Below are 25,524 nucleotides of genomic sequence, written 5' to 3'. Positions count from 1 at the left end.
TGTGTGTGTGTGTGTATATATCTCAAATGATTCTGTTGTACACCTAAAACTAACATGTTACATGTCAATCATATCTCGATTTTAAAAAGAAAGGAAGGAATGGAGGGGTTGCATTGCTGCGCTAGAGGCTAGTATTTGGACCTGGTTCACAGGGACCAACCTTGAGCTCCCAGCCACCTCAGGCGACTGCGATTATTTCTCACAATTCACCAATTTTGAGTTTGTAAATTCTGTGAGCCATTCTGAAAGCCTCTAATTCTGTGATATTATCCCTTGGGGGACCAGGGAAAATAAAGCTGCCCTCTCCTCCATTCCTTCCTCATGGAACTGCTCTGTGCTGTTCTCTGGGGAGCCCTCACCTTTGGTGACCTCCGAGGGTTTCCAGATTAGAGGCTGCATTTCCAGTGCATTTCAATAGAATTGCAGTTGACTGTAGGGATTGAGTAGACTTTGCCTCTCCCACGCCCCCAGGGAAGCTGTGGGGATGGAGACATTGGGGAGTGAGCAGCAGGCTGGTGGGGTGGGGCCTCCAGCTGGGGTGGCCTTGTTCAGAGCTGTGATCTGGGAGTCTTTGCCCCAGCCCTCCCTTTCTCGGGCCTTCTAACACCCAGTGTCCCAGAGTTCTCCCCATACTTCCCAGTTTCCCTAAGGTCTACTTGCAAGGAACTGGGTTCGTCTATACTAGGTCCCTCTGTGATGGTGAGAGAGTCCCCAGGCCTCAGTCCCCTCCATAAAGTATGGCGATCTCTGCAAATGAAGGGTGCTGGGTGGGAGAGGATTTCAGGGGGTCACAGACACTTTGGTCAGAGGGCACTCCTGGTCCCTTGAGATGATTTTCATCTGTACATCTCAGACCCCAGAAGAACATTCTCTCCCCACTTCGGCTCCATTCCTGCCCCTCTGTCAGTGGATTCCCTGTTGTTTCAGGCATGGGTCTCTTTGTTATTCTCTCTCCTTCCTGCCCAGCTGCCCTTTCTCCTCCCTCTTCTCTCTACCTGCCTTGATGTAATGTAGAACTGAAGTCTGTATTACTGCTCAGAGTTAAGTCATAGAGATGCACATTTTTCCGTTTTAAAAAAAAAGTGTCTGGGACATCATATTAAAAAGCAAAGTCATGCCTTTTACTCATCCCAGTGAAAGAGAGAGAGAGAGAGAGAGGGAGAGGCGGGGAGAATTGGCCTTGAGTGTGGTCCAGGGCAGCCCAAGTTTCCTCCAATAGCAGCAGGAGCCGTCCCGTCCTAGCGTGAGGAGTGAGGGCGGTGTGTCTGGGTGTGGACCTGGGCGTGGTCCCACATGCTCACACGTGCCTACGAGGTTCATCGTTTCATCCGGAAAGACCCTTCCCTAACAGAATATTGTTTTCTTTCTCCTCGGCGGCGGCTGTCGGCGACGCGGATGTGAGTGTTCCAGATGGGCGTGCTCTCCTTCGACACGTTTGCTGACTTCCGTGAATGGCTCCCACTAATGTGTGCTGTGTGGGATGTGTCGGCTAACCTGGGGGTTTGTTTGGCACGACGGGGGTAGAGCGGCCTGGGCTCGGTGCAGACTCATCTACTCAGGCCTCCCAGGGCTCTGAGACTTGTCCAGTTTCTTCCTCCTGCCCTCCCCACCGCACAGAGAAGAGGTAGAGCCACCTGCCAGCCTACTTTAGTCCTGCTGACACACTTGCTAATAGGAATGTCGGAATGTTGGCCAAGGCTGCGGCAGAGAGCAGGGGCTCCTGCGCTTTCCTAGAGGCCACCCCACCTTGGGCACTAGGGTGGCAGCTCTGCAGGCCCAAGGCCTTGGCTGCCATCACCTGAGGCTTGGAGGTGGTGGCTGTGGCCATGAGCTTGCACGAGAGTTGTCTCTGGGAGTGATCAGAGTATTAAGGAGTGGATAGCAACAGCGCAGGGAAAACCCCGGACCAAGATTTGGAGGGAACTACGTGTGCAGAGGCACTCAAACCAGTCCCCAAGTCTGCTCCTAGGATGCAGTTTCGTGCTGGGGCAGAGCTGGCCAGGCTGCTTCTGTGGTTTCTGCCCTAGGCGGAGGCCTTTTGGCTCTAGGCAGGCTTGTTTCTTTTTCCTCCTGTTAGGCAGGAGGTATCTGTGTCCAGAAGGAATTTCTCTGTGGACGGTGTCAAGGTCTGACTTGAGAACTAAACTCTACGATGATGTCAGTATTCTGCCTAGGACAGGGCCAGAGGATAAGCTAACCTCATCCCACCACCCAGGTTGGGGGATGCACGGAGCAAAAAAATAAAAATAAAAATAAAAATAAAAAATAAAAAATCAAAGGAAGATTAATGGTCTAAGTCTTGGCCCTTACCCAGGCGCTGTCGGAGCCGGCGCTCCCAGACTACAAGTCAGCTTTGCAGTTTGTGGTTCAGATAACCTAGCGCTCGTGCTGCCTCCTGCTGGCTGTTGGGGAGTACAGCAGCAGTACCTGGAAAAGCTGCTCAAGATTAGAGGGTCTCCTGTTAGTTTTACTTAACCTAACCCACACCTGGTTAAGTCTGGAGCTGTGTTATAGTCTAGCGAGTCCCCTGGTGGTGGAGGAAACACATTTGGTGACTGACTTTTTAGGAGCAGTAGCAGGGTGTTCCAGAAAGACTTCTACTTTCTTTCTGCAGGCCTTGGGGTTGGTTAACCAGATGATCTGAGGGCCCCCTACAGTCTGTGATTCTAGGTAAACACAATTATATGAAACATAATGAAACATAGAATGCTATCTCTTTGAGTGTCAGATAAGCTGGGTACGTGCAGGAAATATTTTATATCTCGACTAAAATAGGACCACCTGGCCAGACGACATGGAATATACACTTAAGCATGGAACATTTTAAAAAATACTGTGCATTCAACGACATGAATTAATTCTGGAGTTTTCCCTGTGGATTTAATCAAGGTCTTGCTGTCATCTGGGGGAAAGGGTATTCCCAGATCCTCTTTCCACTAGGTTTCTTTGCTTCTCTGGGATTTGTCCTTGGAAATGAAAAATCTACATAGCTTTGCTTAAGTTTCTCTCTTAAGGCTTCCTGGCATTTGACATCCTATCTCAAAGAGCACTTGGAGCTAAATATGCAAGTGTAAGGCACTGTCAACATAGCGTGTCTGTGGAATAGAGGAAACTGCCAGGCCCCTCTGAAATCACTGCATATCCATTCTAGAAGAGATTCTTTCCCTGAGCATTCTTGAGTGTGGCATCACAGGTCTCAGCTGCATTCTTGAGTGTGGCATCACAGGTCTCAGCTGCAGGGCTTGACACCTCTCAGCTAAGACAGCGTCTTCCTTCTCCTGGGGCTGCAGTACCCCCACCTCCCTTGGTAGCTTATCAGTAGGTTCTGGAACCTCCTGTGCCCAGTGCCTGCCCACTTCCAGTTGCACCCTCACAGCCTGGGACCACCCTGCAGGGAGGCCCAGAGGATGCTGGCTGCTTCTTCAGATGTAGGGACCTTGGCTTTCCTAACAGGCTTGTGGTGCTGTGTACCTAACCTTGACCTTGCCTGCCCTTCCTTGCTCCTTTCTACATTGATCCCTCCCTGCTGTACTTTGTCTCCTTTGTATAGATTTTAAATGGACATTAAGTGGTTGAGGGAGATGTGAATGAGGGTGGTGTGAAGGCTTGGGAGACCCACCAGGTCCAAAACCCATTGGCATTTTCCGATGAGGAGGAGGAAGACCTGCTGGATTTCATGTACAAGTATAAGGCGCCTCGAAAGACGGAGTTTCCCCTGGAGGTACACGATGTCTGGGGCCACGGGTTGGAGCATGTGTTCCCACAAGGGCTTTGCACTGGAGATTTGGGGGTCCTAGGATTGGCAGCTCTTGGGACATCCAGCATCTCCCAAGGGCCTGGGGTAGGAAGACCTCTCTCCATCAAACAACAGGACAGACCACTAGATAGCATCCAGATACCTGCCAAGAGGCAAAAAAGGACTCTGCTCGTTTTACTTAGAAATAAGAGAGGTGATATAGTACCTAAAATAAAAATGAAAAATGTGCAACCACTAACCTGAGATGGTATGTGAATGAAAAGCGCCCCAAATGTGTGTCTTAGGGGCAGGAAATGTGTTACTTGACAGGTTTCTATAAATAAAGCTGATTGTCACTATATCTCCAAGACACAGTGATGGTGTCTGGTACAAAGCAGATCCTGGTAACATGTTAGTGAAAGGGCACAGCCCTCCAAAATGACCCGAACCAGTTATACTAGATACATGTACTCTGGCCAGTTGAGGATGTGGATGGGAGGCCCAAACCTAAAGCCTCTGGGGCCTTGCTTTGTGATGTGGACAGGGAGTCACCAGGCTCGGGTCCAGGTGTGGAGCGGGCCAAACTGGGGACCCCCGAGTCTTCCTCTCTGCCCCTCGCGTCTCCTCTCCTGTGGCCCATCTGCTGAATACTGTGGCCTGAGAGTCCATCTGAGGCAAGTTCCCCTATCCTCAACATAGAGACCTTTGGGAGACTTAGATGAGGGAATGCACTGAAATGTTTGCCTACTCAAGCACCATGGCCTATCGGTCCCTTTCAGATTCAGACCGTGGTTATCACCACTGTGTATGTGAGTTCATCAGATTCATTTCCAGGGCGGGGCCCCTATGGATCAGTTTTGAAGTTAGAGGTTTTGGTAAAAGATGTTCTGGGTGTGCCCTGTCCATCACAGCCTGGAAGGCCTGTGCTGGGGGTAGGGGCTCAGCTCTCACAAGGAAAGTGCCCAAAACATTGTAGGGTCTGAGCCTTTGTACCATTCTGGTTTTGTTTTGTTAAAGCTGCACAACCTGCTTTACTGTTTCATTAGCCTGAGACAGGTTACCAAAAGTTAGATTTCTCTGATTCTTCTTTTACTGTATCCAGAGGTAGCTGGTAAACATTTCCTAATCAGAAAGGTGTCCTGAGGACTCAGGATGTGGAAGGCCAGAGCTTTGTATTTCCTGCTTTGTTCTCTCTCTTTCCTCCTCCCTCCCGTCTGTGTGCCTTCCAGGCACTGAACTACTTACTGGGAAACAGCAAAGGTGGGCCTGGCCCCCGGGGAGTTCACAGTGTAGAGGGAGAGACAGGGAGCAGATCAAGCACACTCCGCCATAGGTGTAAAGTCCTGATGTCCTCTCACGTGCAAAACCCTATAAGAAGGTGACTCTGGGTATGTGTGTCGAGGCTGTGGCCAGAGGGGCTCAGGAGTGACTTTTGAGCTGGGTCCTAAAATAGGAAGATGGAGAAGGGAGGGAAGGGCTTTGGGTCCAAAGGAACAGAGGTATAGAAGGGTGCCACAGAAAAAATTAGGGGAGAGAAGTGGACAGAGACAGGGGTTGAGAGTAGTTTGGGGCCAGCTGTGTCACTGCCCCCACCCTGCCCTGCCCCTACCCCCAGCCTAGAGTGCTGTGCCAGGACAGAGGTTTCCTTTTCTTTCATTGCAGAAGTAACTTCTGTGATTTGTGTGTTCCCTGGAAGGAGGGCTCCCCATCCTTGGTAGCCATTTGTAGGGGAGATGGGATGGAACCCTTTATACTTAAGGACAGTCAGTGTCTCCCTTTGCTATGCAGCCTGCTGTACATTAAAGGATTTCACATCCAGGAAGAGGACTGGGAACTTGGTGATAGAAATTTCAGGCATGTACCTGGAAACAGAAGGCTGCTTTCCAAAGGAAATGATGAGAACAAGGGAAGAGATTGGGGGGTGGGGGGGATTTCTCTGCTGAGTCACTTGTTAGGATCATTTTGCTCCTAAGGCAGAAACAAGAAAGTTGTGTCATCCTTCTGTGCAACCATTCACCAGGAAGACCCCGGAACTTGGGAGAGCATAAGAGGGAGGGAGGCATCTGTCTTCTCTGCTGGCTCAGCATGGGATGCTTGGGGTGTGACCCTGATTCCCAGCCAGCTGCCTCACACATATGTGGGTGTGGCCAAAGGAGCTGTGTTTCTCAGCACAAACCCACACAGGTGCTCACCTCAAAAGGCTCCATGCTTACGCCAAATTGAGGGATGCCTTTTTCTATTTTCTCTGCCAGGCACCGCCTAGAGTTCTTCGATCCCGCTTTAGGAAGAAAAGTACCTCATCCTCAGCCACTGAAACCACGTGAGTGAGATGAGCCAACAGCACCGGACCCACAGAATGTTTCTTCTCTGCCTTAAAGAGCTAGTCACTAATAACATAGAAATCTGCAAGCTGGTGTGTTTTGAGTGTGCAGCCTCACAGACATAGCCTTTTCTCTCTCCCCTCTTACACTTTTAAGATCTTTATTTTCCTTTATTTTGCTGGGGAGAGGCTAAAGGGAAAGGTAGTGTGGGGGTGGGGGAGGTGTGACCTTTAAGTCTTCTGAGGTAGTAATTTCCCACAATTGGATTGACAGTAGTGTGTTTTTAGAAATAGATCACCCTCACACTGCTGAGATGTACATTTGTAATTTATTTGTTGCATACTTCATTTTTAGTCCTGTAAATGCAGACAAAGCAATTTTTTTAAACTTTTTTTTTTGTTCTTGGTACTAATACTTTGGACTACGATGTACATATTTATGGCTTTTGGCTTAATCTGATGGACTTGCAAGGGCTGCCAGGGGTTCTGACATGTAAGAAAACTGCAAGATATGTAAAAAAATTATTTTGATTCTAGAGAATGTCTCAGATGTGCTTCTAAAGCTTCTAAATGCAACTCCAGTGGAACATCCCCTTCCCTGCAGGACGATGGTCCATCTTCTTCAGACAGATGTTTAGTCAATAGACCAGAGATGTTTGGAATGAAGAGACAATATCGTAATGACAGAGATGAGTGTAATGAGACCAGGGGAGCAGCCCAGAATAAGAGAAATCACAAGAAGCTTGTCTCCCCCTGGATTCTGGATTAAGAGCTTCTGAATCTTTTCAAGGGATTTACCAAAGCCTGAGGCAGGTGGCTCACCCTTGGTAAAACTGCCTGGGGATGTGAATTCACAGGGCTGTTGAGAGGAATCATTTGAGTGTTCCAAAAGTGTTGGACGAATGACTGTTTCTCCTTCATAGTAACCAGTTCTGTGACTTGTTTCCCCAGGTAGAAGAGTCTATAATCTGAGCAACTTGATTAAGAGAATACTAAGCAAAAACCAGTCAACCCAACCCAACCCAACCCAAACCTAAAACTATGTTTCAAATACATCATTAAATATTCTGAGACACTTGTCATAACTCCGGGTTCTAGAAAGGTTTCAGAGGTTGAGATATTTACTGACTGGCTTGCTGCTCAGCTTCCTGGGCAGCTGTGGCTCACATCCTTCTGTTCCCTTCCTGGCTTGTGCAGGATGTGAGCAAGAGAAGTCGCGCCCTCACAGGCACTCCGTGTCTCACTGGACATCGTATGCAAGCTGGGATTGCTTGGTAGAATAGAGCGCTAGCTGAAGGGATTCTCTGTTTAGACTGAGAACTTTACCTGAAAAGAGGAATCTGGTTTAGATAGCATTTTGATCTGAGGTAGCTCCTCCCCTCTCAGAGAGCTGAGCCTAAATGTAGGACTTGTATATTCGTGCTTAAAGTTGGTGTTTTCTTTCAGTGTAATGCATGCAGTGGTCACAACCCAGTCACTTATAATAATTCGATTGTGTTTGTTCATAGATATGCCCTGAAGATTAGAGAATTAGTGTTACGTACCACTTAGAACTTACTGTCAACCAGATATAAACTGGCCCAGTTAAAGACCGTTTCATGACTGAGCTGCATGAACATATATAAGTAGTCTTTGCTGACGACACACTGGCTGGATCTTAGCCACCTGAGAAAGGGTTTTACCTGAAGTTGATTGTTGCCAGATATGCATATTTAAGTCCCTTCTTCCCACAATTCCTCTGAGGGTGACTTTGTGATTTACAATAGGATTTAGGAAAATAAACTAAGAGCAAATTTGTGGTTCAGAGGGCTCTTCACTGTCTGTGCCCCACACCCACCAATACCTAAACCCTTTAGGGAAGACAGAACATCTGTTTCTTGACGCTCACTGAATGGTTTCAGAGGAAAAATATCTGCTTTAAATGTATTTACCTGTTAGTTGGGAGTACCCAGAATTACCAGAAGCAGCTTAACTTAAGCAGCTTTTAAGCAATTTTTTTTTTTTGCCAAAAAAACAAATGCCTTTAGCAGCAGAGATCCTTTGTGAACAAACTATATTTTCACCATTTTACGATGTAAAGTTTTAACAAGTACAAGCTATCAAGTTTGCACTCAACTATGCCAAAAACAAGTTTGAAGCACTCTACTCTCAGACATGCTGTATTACTTCTCATTCAAGATTAAAAAAAATATAAAGGTATCCAAACTGCTGTCTTAATGTAAATGTAACTATTGTTCCTTCAAGTGTTGATTAGGGAGTTGGTTTCTCTCTTAAAAACACTCACTGTACAAATGAGAGCAGCTGTCATATTTCTGGCAAAATGTGTTTACTTATCCAACAAGCTGTATATTTGTGTATGGACTGATATAAAATGTGAATGCCTCAAAGTGTACATGTAGTGGTGTGGTGTTCTGTCTAGAGGATATAACTGAACATTTTTAATTTGCTGATTTACAGACACAGGCTGTTTACAAAATGCTAGCTCAAAAGTCTGTACTTTTCATGTAATAACTTTTAGTTATTTGCCGTTGGGCACCTGTTGTGTTTCTGAGGAGGGGAGATGCGGTGGTGTACTTAGACACTGGAGAACTTCGTCATAATCCCTCCTGGCTTTGTGTGAATAGCTTGCTCACTTCACTGGCCTCTGAAATGTGTGTTCTCTACAGTAAACTGTCTGTGTGTTTGTGATAACAGTGCTCGTCCACCATGATCACTGCTGAGTATCTCCTAGTCCTCACCTTGCACAGTATTTGACATGGCAGAGGATGGGCTTCATTCTCCAACAGCACACACTCAGAGAGCTGACCTTCTGGATGGTGACCGTGCAATTTCTCTAGTTTATTTCCTGTAGTCCCTATAGAATGATCTGTAATAATATAGTATACTGGACTGTGCATCAAAGGGTGTAAAATTACAGTATTCCAAAGGTTGAAGTTCTGCTGTTTTGTTATAATGCCTGATATATATCTTGAATAAAGTCTTAACATTTTTCTTTTAAAAAAATCTTTGTAATGTTGATCTTACGAGAAAAGAGAAAATACTTTTTTTTAAAAAATGTGGAAGGTAGCTAGAATTAGAAGCTGAGTAGTCAGTCCCTAACTTGCCTGGTACCTTGGCCCCATGTCTACTGCATAGAAATGTTACACGGGGTAGGGGGAATCAAATGAGTGTTTTGAAAACCAGTTGATTACATAAGTTTAAACCTGGTACTATGTTTTACATTTGAAAAGTCACCAGAGGAAACTGTAGCTGAAAAAAAAAAAAAAAAAAGTTCATGGGGTAGGCAGTTTTAATTCTGCAAACAGAAAATTAGGTCTATTTTCCCTTCATGGTAAGAGGGTGGTAGGTGTGGAGGCACACTGGGGGGTGTGGATGTCCTTTACATCACTGCAGCCCTTGACTATAGACTGAGTGCCTGGCTGGTTCAGTTGGTAGAGCATGCGATTCTTGATCTCCCCAGGTGCAGAATTTACTTAAAAAATACATATATGGGGGCGCCTGGCTGGCTCAGTCAGTTAAGTGTCTGCAGCTCAGGTCATGATCTCAGGCTCCTGGGATGGAGCTCCACATTGGGGTCCCTGCTCAGCAGAGAATCTACTTCTCCCTCTCCCTCCTCCACCCCCTGCTCATGTGCTCACTCTCTCTAAAATAGAATCTTAAAAAAAAAAATTACATATATATAACAGGCACATATAATCTTCATTGGGTGGCCACAAAGACTTGGGCATTTAAAATTTGAAACATCAAAACGAAACCCTCATTTTCTTTGCCTTTATAGTCATATTCTGTATGCTTGACACGAGGGCTATAAAATACAGCAGCAGCTGGTAAGGAAGCACATTCAGAAGGCTGAAAGGAAGATGAAGAGATGGAAAGGCTGAAAATCCATTCATTTACTCATTTACTGAGCCAAGTCCAATGGCAACAGAACTGAGACTACCAAGTTAAGAGCTGAGAACAGAAAAGCAAAGCTATGATTTAAAGGCTGACTTGGTACAGTGTCATGAAAAAGTGTTTATTTAGTATTATGGTGCTAGATTATAGTCACTTATTGATTTAGATATTAATTTTCATGTGGAAAGGCTCTGGGAAATGCACAGGATTCCAGGATGTTAGACTTAGGTTCTGTGACTTATTAGCTGTATTTCGGGTAATTTATTTAATCCTGTATAAACTGCAGTTTCCTCAAATATAAAACAGGGATAAATAGTATCTTCCTGGGCATCTGACAGGCTTAGTTGGAAGAGTGAGACTCTTGATCTCAGGATCATGGGTCTGAACCCCATGTTGAGTATATAGATTACTAAAAAATAAACTCAAAAATATAGTATCTCCCCTGCAAGGCTGATATGAGGATACGTTTTATATATATATTTATATATCCATCCTCATGCTGGGACATGGTTGATATTCAATAAATTAGACTTTTACATAAATTTCAATGTAATTTAGGTAGACTCTTTAACGATGTTTGGTTGTCAAACTATAAAATCAGTGTCGATAAGCCGTGCTACCCATAAGACAAAAATTATATATATGAAAATTCCCTTTCTCCGAAATCATTTCCTGTCAGCCCTTCCACTTTAGTCCATGTCTGGATGCTGAGGCCTGGTTGCCAGTCCTTGTGTCTACGTCTCCTACCCCTGGCCTCTAGGAGAAACCAAGGTGCTCTGAGGCCCCTGTAACAGAGATCTTTGTTGTCCATATTTGCACTTGCACTGCCAGTCAGGGAGGCAGTGGAAAGTGGCTTCCTCCTCAACTTCACGCACCAGTTCCATTCCACTGGGGATGGGTAGGAGAGGCAGGGACCAGGCAGGTAAGAAATGTGGGAGCACCTGGGTGGCGGCTCAATTGGTTAAGCATCCGACTCTTGGTTTTAGCTCAGGTCATGGTCTCGGGGTCATGAGATGGAGCCCCACAATGGGCTCCGTGCTCAGCACGGAGTCTGTTTGTCCCTCTCTCTTTCTTTGCTCCTCTCACTACTTGCTCTCTCAAATAAATAAATAAATGAATTAATTAATTTAAAAAATCTTTAAGAATGATGTAGAAACCTTGTAAGTGATTGGCTTCTGCCATCTCAGAAGTTATGAGGAAATGAAAACCAATCAAAACAGAATGCAAATGAATACTTCACTCTTACCTCATCTCACATCCGATGTCTGTTGTTTATTCATTGGTCGCATACAGAGACATACAGATGGCCTTCTAGTTTTAGAACCCTCTATGGTCACCTCTTTTCCTTTTAAGGAACATGCACTGCACTGGTTCCTCTAAGAAAATCCTCTAATGATCCTAGACTGACTTGCCACAGAATTTCAATTTGGTTATCTTTAACTTATCCTATTAACAACAGAACTTCATCTTATCATCACCAAATACTTTATTAAAGGGTTTGAAGTAGCAAATGAGGCATAATTCTATTTAATACAGATAGTCCTCAACTCAGGATGGTTTGACTTAGGTTTTCCGACTTTACAATGGTGTGAAAGTGACATACATTGGTAGAAACTGTACTTTAAATTTTGATATTTTCCTGGGCTAGCAATATGCAGTAGAGTACTGTCTCCTGATGCTGGGCAGTGGCAACGAGCTGAGGCTCCCCGTCAGCCACGTAATCACAAGGGTAAACCACTGACAGACTTACAATCATTCTGCACACATACAACCTTTCTGGTTTTCACTTTTGGTATAGTATTCAATGAACACGATAGCCAACACTTTATGATAAAACAGGCTTTGTGTTAATTTTGCCCAACTGTAAGCTAATGTAAACATTCTGAGCATATTTAAGGTAGGCTAGGCTCAGCTATGATGTTAGATAGCTTAGGTGTATTAAATGCATTTTCGACTTAATGATATTTTCAATTTGCAACAGGTTTACTGGGATGTAACCCCATTGTAATTTGGTTAAGGACTGTAATGGTTTTTCAACCAGGCAAAATGCTGTTGTTTGAAAATGCTTCCTACAGGACTCTGATGGGATAGCTGAGAACTACTACCCTAGACTTTAACCACACTGCGAACAGAATTTTCTTCAATGCCTCTTACCCAACCGTCTTCAAGTGAACAATGCTTAACTCCTGCATCATTTTCAAAATGACTGATTAGCCTTAGTTTCTACAATGTGTCTTTGGAAAATGTTTATTCTCACAATTAGAAATATGAAATCTCAGGTGGGTAAACAAACATTTAGAAAATAATGCCTTGGGGTGCCTGGGTGGCATAGTGGGTTAAGTGTCTGACTCTTGATTTCAGCTCTGGTCATGATCTCAGGGTTGAGATGGAGCCCCACATCAGGTTCTGTGCTCAGCATGGAGTCTGCTTGTCCCTCTCCCTCTGTTCCTCCCCACTTCTTGCACACTCTCTTAAATAAATAAATAAATAAATAAATAAATAAATAAATAAATCTTAAAAAAAAAAAACAGTGCGTTTCAACTCTTGGATAATTAATGTTTGTCTTCACCTATAAAGCCTCTTCTGTTTCATGAATAGGACATACTGAAAGGCTGTTTCATTTACTCTTCTCTCCATAAAAATCCTGTCTCAATATACTGAGAACTGTTATGAACACAATAAATCTAGAATACTAGACCTGTGTTGCCACCCCATGCTCACCTCTAAGTGAAACTGCCCACATAACTATTTTTTGCTCCATGTGAACCTGCTTATTAACACAGCCAAGTGAGCCAGCTGTCTCTTTATACCAGGTCTCCTCAGAAGTCACTGACCCACCCTGGCTCAGAAGTCAGGAGCCCACCCTGGCTCAGACAGCTGGCCCAGTTAGTCTGTTAGACTGGAGATAGGGTCTGAGGGTTAGGATGCAGAAAACAACCTAAGAGAGGTACAAGCCAGAGTTATTATGGGGGCAGAAATTGAGTCACATACAAAGGCAGACCCCAAGCCTAAGTCTACCATCGTCCGCTGCTGAGGCCCTAAGAGGTGCCTTAGATTCGAGAATGCCCCATAATTTCTATTCTTTCTGAGGCCTGGGGGTTAAGATGTGGGTGGGGAGTGCGGTTGGTGAGGTGGCTCCTGAGTTTCCAGGCATGCATACTTAAAATAATGTCAGGGACGCCCGGGTGGCTCAGTGGTTGGGTGTCTGCCTTTGGCTTAGGTCGTGGTCCTGGAAACCCAGATCGAGTCCTGCATCAGGCTCCCTGCATAGAGCCTGCTTCTCCCTCTGCCTATGTCTCTGCCTCTCTCTCTCCCTGTCTCTCATGAATAAATAAATAAAATCTTTAAAATAATAGTAGTAATAATAATAATGTCACACTGCTGGAGCTCACTTGTTAGCTTTACAGTCTTCTTATGCCTGCCTTAACCTGAAATTCCTTGCAACAAAATAAGCCTAATTGGAAACAGTTAAACCATTACCATTTGTTTAAAATAATCAACAATTTTAAATTGTTATTTCCCTGAACAAATTTGAAAATGTTTAATACATTAAATGTTGAAACTTTAGTAAGTTTAATGTTGGAGCTCTGTGTTTCCATACCAATTGGCACAACTTCAAGTTTTGTATTTATTCCATTTTGCAAACACATCATATACATAAAGATGCATATTCAATAACTGGGAAGTCATAAAACTTCTGATCTATACTTTCAGGTTTGTCCGATCATGATACTTCTGATAAGGATCGTCAGCATACCAGTTTCGCCTCTTCCAGAAGGATGTTGTCATTTTATCTAAGAGCTTACTCTGGGTTTTATTGCAGAACACAAATTCTCTCAAGCGCCTTTTTCTTGCAGTCGTCTTTTTCCATAATTTTTTCTTGTAACCAGCCTGTTAGATGATATTATAAAGACATTCAAAACATGGTGTTATATAGGAAACAGCAGATAACTTCACTGTTTACGGCTTATAGGCCCAATGGGAACAAAGATGAGACTTTCATTGGGGCTGGTACATTTTTCAGAAAGATGTAATTCTCAGTGAGGGGTGTGCAATTTGAAAAAGTATTAAAATTTAATACTTTGAAAAAAGATTAAAACAACAGAAAATAAAGCTAAATGACTGTGGTAGGCAAAGTACAGAATGATATATAAATATAATCACTAACTTTATATGCATACCTTATTATCTATCTCTTCAACAATTTTTTTTTCCTCTTCAACAATCTTTAACAACAAACTATTATTCTTATTTTGCAGATTAAAGAGAAACAACCACTGATTAGAGAAGTTTTCCTAGCAGACTGAGGTCACAGAACTAATAAGAGTTCTTAACCACTATTCTACTATTTTCCAATGTGGAGGATGAACAAGGGCATTACTGGCTAGTTGATAACATCTGTGCTCATTTAGGGGACTAAGTATTACAAAAGCTGACAAAACACAGTTCTCAAGTATATTGTTTGGTTTCTTCCTTTCACACTAAGACCAATTTCTGTAGTAAGTACTTTTCTAAGGAATAACAAATGAATACAGTCAAACTACTATTGGGAGTGGTGAAGGAATGGTTAACTTGTATGTTTGACCCAGAACTACCATATACACTATCCAAGCATTATTAATTTTGAAGAATTTTTGAATTAGAAAGAAAAAAATTTTTAAAGAAAAATTAAATTGAATACAAAATCTACAATCATAGTCTGTTTAGACTAGAAGAGACCTTAGGTGCCACCCAGGTTAATATGTGGCTAAAACCACACAGAAAGTTACAGGGGAGAAGAGATTAGAACTTAAGCTATTGCTAAGAGCCCTTCACCCTTTCAAGCCAAGGGGTCCCTAGGGCACTACACTAATGGGTTTCCGACATGTCTTGGTGTCATCACTGTGACCAGCAACTTCTACAGTACAGTTAAACTCAGAAATAAGGAAACATTATTTAAGAGTTCTGGTTTTAAAATGCCAAGGATTATATTTTTTTCTACTCATTGCTTACAATTTAATTCAAAAGATTTGGGGATCCCTGGGTGGCTCAGTGGTTTAACACCTGCCTTAGGCCTAGGGCATGGTCCTGGAGTCCCAGGATGGAGTCTTGCATCAGGCTTCCTGCAGGGGAGCCTGCTTCTCCCTCTGCCTGTGTCTCTGCCTCTCTCTCTCTCTCTCTCTCTCTCTCTGTGTCTCTCATGAATAAATTAAAGTCTTAAAAAATAAAAGATTCAAACCCAAATCCCTCTATTTGTGTAATAATTTTCTAATCTGTAAGCCGAGCTGGGTTACTGTGGATCTCTGACTTACAGCTAATTTGCTCTTCTGCCGATTACCACTAGTATCCTCTGATCATTACTTTATGGAATGCAACTACTGTGAAAATGCTTCAAGCTTTTTAGATACTCTCTAGGTTCAGAAATGGAAGGGAAATGCGTAAATATGTTTTCCTCACATGAATTCATTTACTTTCTACTGCTGCAGAAAGTATTTTCAGTTTTTATACATTAATATAAATTAACCCACTCAGCTTTTTTGTTTTCCTCTTAATATTACATTTTGATGAAGAAGGGCATTCCACACATAGAATACTTTTTGGGGCCCTGAATGGGGACTAGGTATTATGATTAGAAAATTTGATCAGGTCTTTTATATTAACAGGAGGGTTAACAGGGCCCAATAAAAGGGATGTAGAAGGAAGGCAAAAAACAAAACAAAACAAAAATCCACCTAGCTTATTTTATCTAGGGCCAGATGAAGACCTGGAAGTAATCAGTATGACAACAAAGGGGAGGAAATTGTCCAATGGTCCAAAATTCACAAAACTTAAAACTATTATGTGAATGACGGAGTTCAGCTACTTAGGGATTACATGAGCTTCTATTTATTAATGTAACAAATGAACTACCACAGTATTGTTCTGAAGGGGAAATGAGCCGAGAGTTCAATTAACCCATTTACCTTAAACTTAGGATTTTTTAAAAGATAGGAGACAATCCTTTCAACCTTTCACCTAGTGAAAATCCTACCAATTAAGTATTTTATTTTTAGGGGGAAACAAATTTTGATCTTTAAAGAATTGTTAACTTCTGAGTAGTGAAAGGGAATTAAAATTTGAATACTTATCAAAACTCAAAGGTGGTTTTGCAAAACTCTAGTCTTCAGAATATTTCTAATTATCAGCTACTCTGCTTCTGAGAATAAAGACACTAGTGAAAAAGCCCACATGCACGCTCCTGACATGCTGTGGGAGAGGACAGAATAGGAATAATTTGTCAGAGGCCCCCTGAGAGGCAGTGGTCCCAGGTCAGAGTAGGCATTAGGGTTCCATCTGCTATGAACCTCAATCATACACACTGCCAGAGAGAAAAACATAGTTAAAAAAGTGTATGTGGGGTTAATGTTCTGCCAAAAAGACCAAACCATGGGACGCCTGGATGGCTCAGCGGTTGAGTGCCTGCCTTTGGCCCAGGGCATGGTCCTGAAGACCCAGGATCGAGTCCCACATCGGGCTCCTTGCTTGGAGCCTGCTTCTCCCATTGCCTGTGTCTCTGCCTCTCTCTCTGTGTGTGTCTCTCATGAATAAATAAACAAATCTTAAAAAATGTATATTAAAAAAAAAAAAAAAAGACCAAGCCCTAGAGAATCTAATCCAAAGGAGGCGGAAAAGCTCTTTAGCCCCCAATCTGAGCCACACCACGAAGTCCCTGCTGGAGGCGACTCTGCCGCTCTAACACTCTAGGCTTAAAGACGGTCTCTCCACAGGCTATTACACCTGGGGGCTGTCATAGAGCTTCTGGTGATCACTAGATACACCAGACATGTGGAAGACCTGAGATGAACCCATCCTACAGTGAAGACTTTTACCATTATGAATGCGTAAATATGTTTTCCTCACATGGATTCATTTACATTAAGGGATGCCTGCCAAGCTGGTACTTAAGCACAGCACTATAAAAGTTACTGGTAAATGGGAGGAAGATATGTCAATGAATAGGCTCACTGAATTCTGCTTTATTTTCATGTGCTCCCACTCCTTTTCAATCAAATAACAGTGTGAAGACTCACCTTCCTCCTTAGCCAAAGGCCAGAGTGAAGTCGAAGAAACCTATAGATGACAGCTTTCACAGTTTTTCTCTTCCCTTTCCTTGAACTGAAGTATGTTACAGTTCTCACTGGTAACTTCAGGACATTTGAAAGCAAGGGGGCCACTCTAAAATATATTTTTAAAAATTATAACTTATCAATAAGACTCATTAAAGGATAACATCCATTTCTATACTTAAAAATGAGCAAAGGAGTTTCACTGGATAAAGCTGACTTTAATAGACACTGTTACTTCAAATGATCCATGGCATTAAGCATAAATAAGAATAGCATCTATTGCCAGCTTGTAAGTCTTCCATCAACTACCCCCTCAATCCCTATGAGAGAATTTATCCCATATATTTTAGTCACCTGACTTCTTATCTGCCTGCTAGATTATAAAGTCTTCATTGAGGACTTCAGTTTATCTTAGTATCCTTTCTGCTGAGACCTGGGTACCCAGGGGTCCTTAGCTGAATATTTGTTGACTAAATGAATGCCAACCTTGCATGCTGAGCATCTCATTCACCCTCTGCTTTGGCTGACAGATTCCATCTAGGAAATTACATCTAGAACACTGGAGGTGTGCTCTGTTCAGTAGTCCCAGCTGCTGCCACGTAGGTATATGGCTATCAATCATGTTCTCCCCACTCCAGCAGCCAAAGGCTACAAAATAAACTGCAGGTAGGCAAAGAGTACCATCTGCTTTGAAATGTCTTTGCAGACATGAATGTTTTACAATTTTTGTCTAAGCATAACGTTTACTGAGACATACTCCACCTGCTGAGGATTGCTGCAGTATGCCCACATGTCAGGTTTCCAACACATGTGCTAAGTCTGGGAGCAGAGGAAACAATTGGTGTCTGAAGAGAACTAAAATGTCGGGTGGACTGTGCAGAACTAAGACAGGCATTCTTGACATAGTTTTGATAGGCTGAAGACACCAGGGGCCGTAAGACTCCTATAAAGAGAGAGAAGCATACTTGTTTAATACGATACTCCAAAAAGATACATCCAGATATTTAAATTAATGTATCAAAACAAGGTAAGCATCAGATTCAACTTTACTAAGGTAAGACTTACATACCACAAATTTACCCATTTGTGTAATTCAGTGGTTTTTAATAAATTTACAGAGTTGTACAACCATCACCACAATCTACTCTGATATGTCCTAGTTCTGTGTTCAGCAACAGAGGGCAAAAATGTTTCTAACATGACGTCCCACCTGCCAGATCTTATACTCCGATGAGACAGGGCTCCCTAGCATACAGTGCAATGGTGAGGCAGAGATGAGAAAGCCTGGCCATTCCCTGGAGAGGCAACAGAGTGGCAAAAGGAGTCATAAAGAAAACAAAAGAAGTGCTTGAGCGCTCCTCTAGAAAATGAATAGGCCACAAGAGGAGGAGATAGAGAGTCCAGGTAGGATGAACATACACAAAGGCAAGGGGGCTGAAACATGACTCATGCGGGGACTGGACCTGCCAGAGGCTGAGCGCTGCTTGCCTGACAGTATGGCTATGCCTGGGTGCAGATCAGAAGGCACTTCATGGGGTAGGGGTTGGGGAGGCTAGATGCATGGAGTGAATGTAGTCCTCCTTACCTATTCTTCACACCGTTGCCAAAGTAAGAGTCCAGGGCTACAAAGCAGAATCACTCACAGGGCACTGACTCCACTCAGATTCTGAGTCTAATGTGGGACTTATGAATGTGTACACTGGAAAAGCTCCATAGGATGATGGAAATGCCCCCAAAACTGGATTGTGGTGATGGTTGCACATCCTATTAAATATATTAAAAATCATCAAATTGTGTTCACAAAACTGGTAATTTTATGGTCTGTAAAGTATACCTCAACAGTTGATTAAAAAATAAAGTTCCCCAAACTGCTATTCAGCCAGGACTTAGAACCACTCACTGCCTTTTTGTCCACTACACTGATTTTACCTAACAAATGAGAGGCAGTATAGTGTGGAACTGGAGTGCTGGTGTTTGAGTCAGATGATTTGTTTTTTTTTTTTTTTTTAATTTTTTTTTTTTTTTATTCATGATAGGCACACAGTGAGAGAGAGAGAGGCAGAGACGCAGGCAGAGGGAGAAGCAGGCTCCATGCACCGGGAGCCTGACGTGGGATTTGATCCCGGATCTCCAGGATCGCGCCCTGGGCCAAAGGCAGGCGCCAAACCGCTGCGCCACCCAGGGATCCCGAGTCAGATGATTTGTATTCATATTCTAGCTCTACTACTAACTAGCTTTGTGACCAAGGGCAAGTTACTTAACCCTTCTACGCCCCAGGTTCCCAAATTTAAGTAAGGTTAGTCATGGGGGGGCAGCCCAGGTGGCTCAGCAGTTTAGCGCCTGCCTTCAGCCCAGGGTGTGATCCTGGAGACCCGGGATCGAGTCCCACGTGGGGCTCCCTGCATGGAGCCTGCTTCTCCCTCTGCCTTGGTCTCTGCCTCTCTCTCTTTCTCTGTGTCTCTCATGAATAAATAAATAAAATCTTTAAAAAAAAAAAAAAGGTTAGTCATGGGGAGGTAATTAAATGAGATAAAACATGAAAAGTGCTAGGAAGAGCACTTGGCACAGAGAGATCTAATGAATGATAATAGCAGATAATAAGCAGAAAAATGCTTAGCAAAAATGGTATAATATTAACAGATGGCAGGAGAAGGACTGAATACTTAAAACTCATTATTTTGCTATTCTGTTTTCCATCTAAGATAGCAATTTTCAAACTAAAAAGGGTAGCATAAACATTAATGAGTTAGCTGAAATCCACGATTCAGGAGACTGAGAGAGCCCCTCTGGGAACTTAGAAGTGAAATTCTCTACTCAGTGCAAGGCATTCAAGTCTCCAGGTATAATGACTTATATTTCAAAGAACTGTAAATATTTGCAGGCATGACTACAAGCTAAGAGGTAATCTTTGAAATATTAAGTGAATTGAAGAGGAGGACTGCAGACAAGAAAAGGTCCCAATTTCCACAGGTCATCAGAACTTGGGTGTCTTGGTTAAAACAAAACAAAACAAAACAAAACAAAACAAAACAAAACAAAACCTCTCAGAAATTCTTAGAAACCACCTCTGAAGAAAGTGAGCAGGTAAGAGTCTAGATCATATAAATGGGTAAATTACAGACACATTCGTAAGAAAAAAAAGGTTAGAATGGATAAACAGAAAGTGCACAGAAAAAACAAAACTACATTGTGAACTAGAAGTGAACTGTTCCTTAAAAAGAACTTCATTTTTTTAAATTTTTTTTTTTTAATTTTTATTCATTTATGATAGTCACAGAGAGAGAGAGAGAGGTGCAGAGACACAGACAGAGGGAGAAGCAGGCTCCATGCACCGGGAGCCCGATGTGGGATTCGATCCCGGGTCTCCAGGATCGCGCCCTGGGCCAAAGGCAGGCGCCAAACCGCTGCGCCACCCAGGGATCCCAGAACTTCATTTTTTTAAAAAAGATTTTATTTATTTATTCATGAGAGAGAGAGAGGCAGAGACATAGGCATAGGGAGAAGGCTCCCTGCAAGGAGCCCGATGTGGGACTTGATCCAAGGTCCTGGGATCAAGCCCTGAGCCAAAGGCAGATGCTCAACCGCTGAGCCACCCAAGCATCCCTCATTTCATTTTGTGATGTAGTCACTAACCTGGGAAATCATGAGAATGTCTAGACACAGTGTATCCTGATTTTAGAAGGGCATGTGAAAAGGTTTTTTTATATTCTAAAGAAATAAATGTGGGCTAGATTACAGTTAGGTAAATTCCAAGCTGACTAGAAACTATCTCCAAATTAGCTGATTGCTGTTCTGATGAACATCTTTTCCTATATCCCTAATTGACTATATTTTCTTCAATTTTTATGGAGGCCCTAAAGCTGCATAAAATATGTTCGTCAAATCTGCGTAAAAGCAAAGTCCCAAGACTATCAGGACTCAAAGTGATCTTAGTAAAATGGATCAAAATTAACAAGACAAAATCTGTGATAAATACATTGAAATTAGAAAAAAATTAAGGAAGGGTGAACCTTGCTTGATAGCAGTTCCTGGGAAAATTACTTGGGGGGCCTTATCCATCATACCATTGGGTGGACCAACACCATGATTTAGCTTGTAAAAACTGAATACAGTCTAACAGAATGTGTTAACAAAAGGGTAGCACACAAATCAATGGCAGTAATTAACTGTTCCTCCAGTTTTCTGCCCTGTTTGAACATTTTAATTAATTAATTAATTAAATTTTTATTATTTTTTTTAAATTTGAGCATTTTAATACACACTGGCTTTCTCTAAACACATTTTTTTTTTTTTTTTTTTTTTTTTTTTTTTTTACTAAACACATTCTTATATGGAGAACACAGACACTTTAACAAAGAAGGTGACACAAAACCAGAGTTCTGAAGGAATAAGAAAAGGCAGAGGGAACAGGGAGTGTACCGGTGAAGAGTCAAAAAACAGTGTGGTAGGTTTGGGGACTTACAAATAGCTCTGTGTGGCAGGAATCAAAACAATGGAGAGTGGGGAGTGAAGTGAGTATGACTGTCTAAAGTCGTGGTCTTCAAGATTTTTTGACCCTATAACTTTTGAAAAGAATTCTGAAAATTTATGTACCCTTTCACAAAATTTTAAGAAACATCTAAAATTTTAAATAGTTTAAGTTGTTATAAAGGATATAATTTCCAGAATATTTAGAATACTGACATTTAAAAATAAGCTGTTAAATCACTTTTAATGAAATCTTTCAATGAAATCTAAATATCATAGTGAGTCGATACCCACCCACATCATCTATCTAAAAAACACAAGGAAAATAAATTCAAGTCACTGAAGATAAGAACTTCTTTTCATCAAAAGATACTTTAAATAAACTAAAAGGGCTGGCCAGAATGGGAAAAGATACGGGAAACACACTTAGGTGAGAAAAGATACATATTCAGAATACATAAAGAACTAGTATGGGGATGCCTATGTGGCTCAGTGGTTGAGCGTCTGCTTTTGGCTCAGAGCGTGATCCCGGGGTTCTGGGATTGAGTCCCACATCGGGCTCCCTACATGGAGCCTGCTTCTCCCTCTGCCTGTGTCTCTGCCTCTCTTTCAATGTCTCTCATGAATAAATAAATAAAATCTTAAAAATAAAAAAAGAACTACTATGGATCAATAAGACAACTCAATAGAATGGGCAAAATATTTAAGTAGATATTTCATAAAATTCATATGTAGCCAATATACATGTAAAAGTATTCAAGATCATTACTAAGCAGGGGAATGCTAGTTAAACCACAATGAGACATCACTAAATACCCACAAGATTGACAAAAATTTGCTTGTCTAGCAATACCAATTGTTGGTGAGGATGTGGCACATGCAGTGCTGGGGTGACTTTATTTTTTTTTTTTAAGGTTTATTTATTTATTTATTTGGAAAGAGGACTGCACAAGTTGGGGGTGGGGCAGAGGGAGCCAGAGAATGCAGAGCTCCACGAGGGGCTCAATCCCATGATCCTGAGATCATGATCTGAGCTAAAATCAAGAATTGGCTGCTTAACCAAATAGGCCACACAGGCGCCCTATTTTTTTTTTTTTTTTAAGATTTATTTATTATCTTAGAGAGGGAGAAGGAGAGAATCTCAAGCATTCTTCTCACTGAACTTGGAGCCCCACTCGGGGCTCAATCCTACAACCCTGAGATCATGACCTGAGCTGAAATCTAGTCTGATGCTTAACCGTCTGAGCCAGGCAGGTGAGCTTGGGGTGACTTTAAAGAAGCACATCACTTTCACAGTATCAGGCAATGTTGAATATACATATATTCTGATTCAGCAATTCCACAGCCCGTTTTATAAGTGTACACACACACACACACACGCACACGATAGAGAAACGTTTGCACTCATGTACCTGGACACAAGGAAAATCAGCTTTGGATCTCTAATCACCCCAAACTGAAAACACTGAAATGCCCAGCGTTCGTAAAATGGAGAATTGTAGGGTGGTCGAACAAGAGACTATTATATAGGAACAAGAAACCACTACAGCTACACCCAAAATGAACAAATTTCACAAATTAAAAGACACAAGAGTACATACTGTATGATTCCATTCATGTAAAGTACAAAAACAGGAAAAACTAAACAATACTAAAACTAAAACTAAACAAAACTAAACTTAGAGATGTATATATAGATGTTAAAACTATTAACAGGAAAAAAAAAAGGCAAGGTTAACAATCAAATGAGGCTACTATTTACAATTAGCAGAAAGAGGGAATTTTGATGAGGAGAAGCACAGAGATGGAGAAGAGGTTCCTGGTAGTGTTCTGTGTCCTGCCTTGGGTGTTTGCTTTAGAATTATTTGTTAAGCCACTTGTGTATGTCACATACATTTTTCTTTAAATGTTATTTTCACAATTTAACAATACCCCAGGTAAACATACTCTTCTGTAACAGGTGGAAATTTTTACATTGTAGTGTTTTCCTTTATTTCTATTCTTCTTCCACAGGATTTTATCCTAATTTATTTTGCCTTTAAGTGATTTACTGACAATCTTACCATACTTAAATAATATTTTTGCAAAAACTCCTACAATTTAATTGCCTTCACTCCGTTAGTTAAGAAAGAAATCCTCCGGACCGACTGCCCCTGTGCCGGGGGCTGAGAGGCCAAACAATCGCCCGTTTCCCGCACCTCGTGTGAATCTCCTACACGCCCGCTTGCTGTGTGCCAGGCACTACGCAGAGCGCTCTACACGCTCGAGCTCGGTTACTTCTCAGGTACACGGTATCGTCCTCGCTGTAGAGCTGCAGAACCTGAGACTGAGAAATTACTTCAAGGCCAAAGGTCATGAGTGGCGACTCCTAGCCTCTCAATCAGAAGGTTAGCACGGACTTTTCTGTCTCCTTCACTCACCCCCCTCCGCCCCAGTCCGTCGGGCCCTCTTTCTGGCTAAGGCAGAAGGACCAGGAGCCACTAAGGAAGCGGAAACCTGGGGACACACGTAGGTCCGCGAGGGTCCACGAGCGTCCGCGATGTCCGATGCGACCGGCCGAACACGGGCAGCCCTGTAGAAAATTCATTACAATCCTCTGGCCTTTATTCCCCAGTTAACCTCCACGCTCACGCTAAACGCCTACTCCATCCTACACCAGTCCCGCCTTCTGTGAGGGGCTAAATCCAGCGCGCAGCTTTCTACTGACCTGAGGCGGCCTTCACGGCACGAGCAAAGACAGGGGCCGCCATCTTGCCACCCCGCCCTACGGCAGCCGCATTGGGTCTAAAACTCCAGCGCGAAAGGAAGTTAAGGAAAAGGTATGGGTGGAGTCTAAGAAAAAAAGAAGGAAAAAAAAAAAACAAAAACGAAAAAAGTAACGGTTAAGGCAAGTTTTATTGAATGTCTTCTATATGCCAAGCAGTTCTTCACCGCCTATGAAGAACAAGTACCTATGTACTGTGTCTGGCATTGGGTAGGCTCTTAAATTTTCAGTGAGCATTTGACATCTAAAGTACACAATTTCTAAATAAATAAATAAATAAATAAATAAATAAATAAATAAATAAATGTTACACAATTTCATTTTGCTCATTTTATTAACTTTCAAAAAATAACATATTCCTTTCAAAGCTGCTAGATGTTAGGCTGCATGAATGGGACATAGCAATATTATTAAAATTTTTTAAAAATTGAATGCCAATCATAATTAAATGAATGTACATGTCCTAAGGATATCACACACACATAGTTTCTTCTAATCATTAACACTGACTGTCATTTGGTAGAACAGCATCTCAATCCTTCCTAAACAATTCTTATGTTCCTTATTTTATTGATAATTAGTGATCATACATTTTTCCAATGTTCACTCAAACAGAAAACAAATCTCTAACCTATCCTTGTTGGTTAAGATTCCATGCATATACAATAAATGACACCATATACTGATTGAAATGAATAAGGATCAACACTGGTCTCAAGGAGTTCACCTTTAATGAGACAAGTGCAGAACATAAATACAAGACAGATGATTCACAGGAGCAGTTCGAAGTTAAGGAGAGAAGGCATTCTGATTGAGATGATGAGGGAAGAGAATGTAACACAAGTCTTAAAGAATGGGATGGATTTTAACAAGAGCAAAGTCATTCTTGGCAATAAGAACAGGAAGAGCTAAGATGAGAAGACAGGGAGCCAGGACAGAAAGATACAGGATTTTATATAGCAGTGATTCTCAAACCTTTTGGTCTTAGTACCTCTTTACATACTTAAAATCTGAGGACTCCAAAGAGCTTTTAATTATATTTCCAATTGCTCCTGTAACAAAGTACCCCAAACCTAGTGGCTTAACACAACACAAATTATCTTACAGTTCTGTAGGTCATAAATCTAAAATGAGTTTCACAAGGCTAAATCAAAATATCCAGGTCTCTGTTCCTTCTGGAAGCTGTAGAGAAGAACTTGTTTCCTTGCCTTGTCTAGCTTCTAGAGGCTGCCTGTATTCCTTGGCTTATGCCTCTTTC

General features: G+C 42.3%; 2 protein-coding genes and 1 long non-coding RNA gene across 5 annotated transcripts in view; 2 read left to right on the top strand and 1 right to left on the bottom strand.

Annotated features, from left to right (window-relative positions):
* Window positions 1-9,059, top strand: part of REEP1 (receptor accessory protein 1) — a 101,320-nt gene extending 92,261 nt beyond the window's left edge. Inside the window, exons 8-10 of one of the 3 annotated variants that reach the window (XM_072770109.1) lie at window positions 3,570-3,721; window positions 5,989-6,056; window positions 6,594-9,059. In XM_072770109.1, coding sequence (XP_072626210.1) covers window positions 3,570-3,721; window positions 5,989-6,056; window positions 6,594-6,825 — 452 coding nt within the window. In that variant the 3' untranslated portion in view covers window positions 6,826-9,059. Of the gene's footprint in view, window positions 1-3,569; window positions 3,722-5,988 lie in introns of all 3 variants that reach the window. The other 2 variants (XR_012004351.1, XM_072770110.1) reach the window with 2 other exon arrangements.
* Window positions 9,060-13,499: 4,440 nt separating this feature from the next.
* Window positions 13,500-24,349, bottom strand: MRPL35 (mitochondrial ribosomal protein L35). The gene is made up of 4 exons (XM_072770111.1): window positions 24,210-24,349; window positions 17,798-17,978; window positions 17,000-17,144; window positions 13,500-13,841 (listed from the first exon to the last, which is right to left on the bottom strand). Exons 1-4 carry the CDS (start codon window positions 24,250-24,252, stop codon window positions 13,653-13,655), a joined length of 558 nt encoding a protein of 185 aa, XP_072626212.1. The 5' UTR covers window positions 24,253-24,349; the 3' UTR covers window positions 13,500-13,652.
* Window positions 23,612-24,572, top strand: LOC140601331 (uncharacterized). Its single transcript, XR_012004355.1, has 2 exons — window positions 23,612-23,889; window positions 24,117-24,572. It is a non-coding gene; the product is annotated as an uncharacterized lncRNA (long non-coding RNA).
* The last annotated feature ends 952 nt before the right edge of the window (window positions 24,573-25,524 follow it).

Source organism: Canis lupus, chromosome 12 (assembly GCF_048164855.1).
Source record: "Canis lupus baileyi chromosome 12, mCanLup2.hap1, whole genome shotgun sequence".
Taxonomy (NCBI): domain Eukaryota; kingdom Metazoa; phylum Chordata; class Mammalia; order Carnivora; family Canidae; genus Canis; species Canis lupus.
The sequence above is the reverse complement of the archived record's forward strand: the minus strand, read 5'-3'. Positions and strand labels throughout refer to the sequence as shown.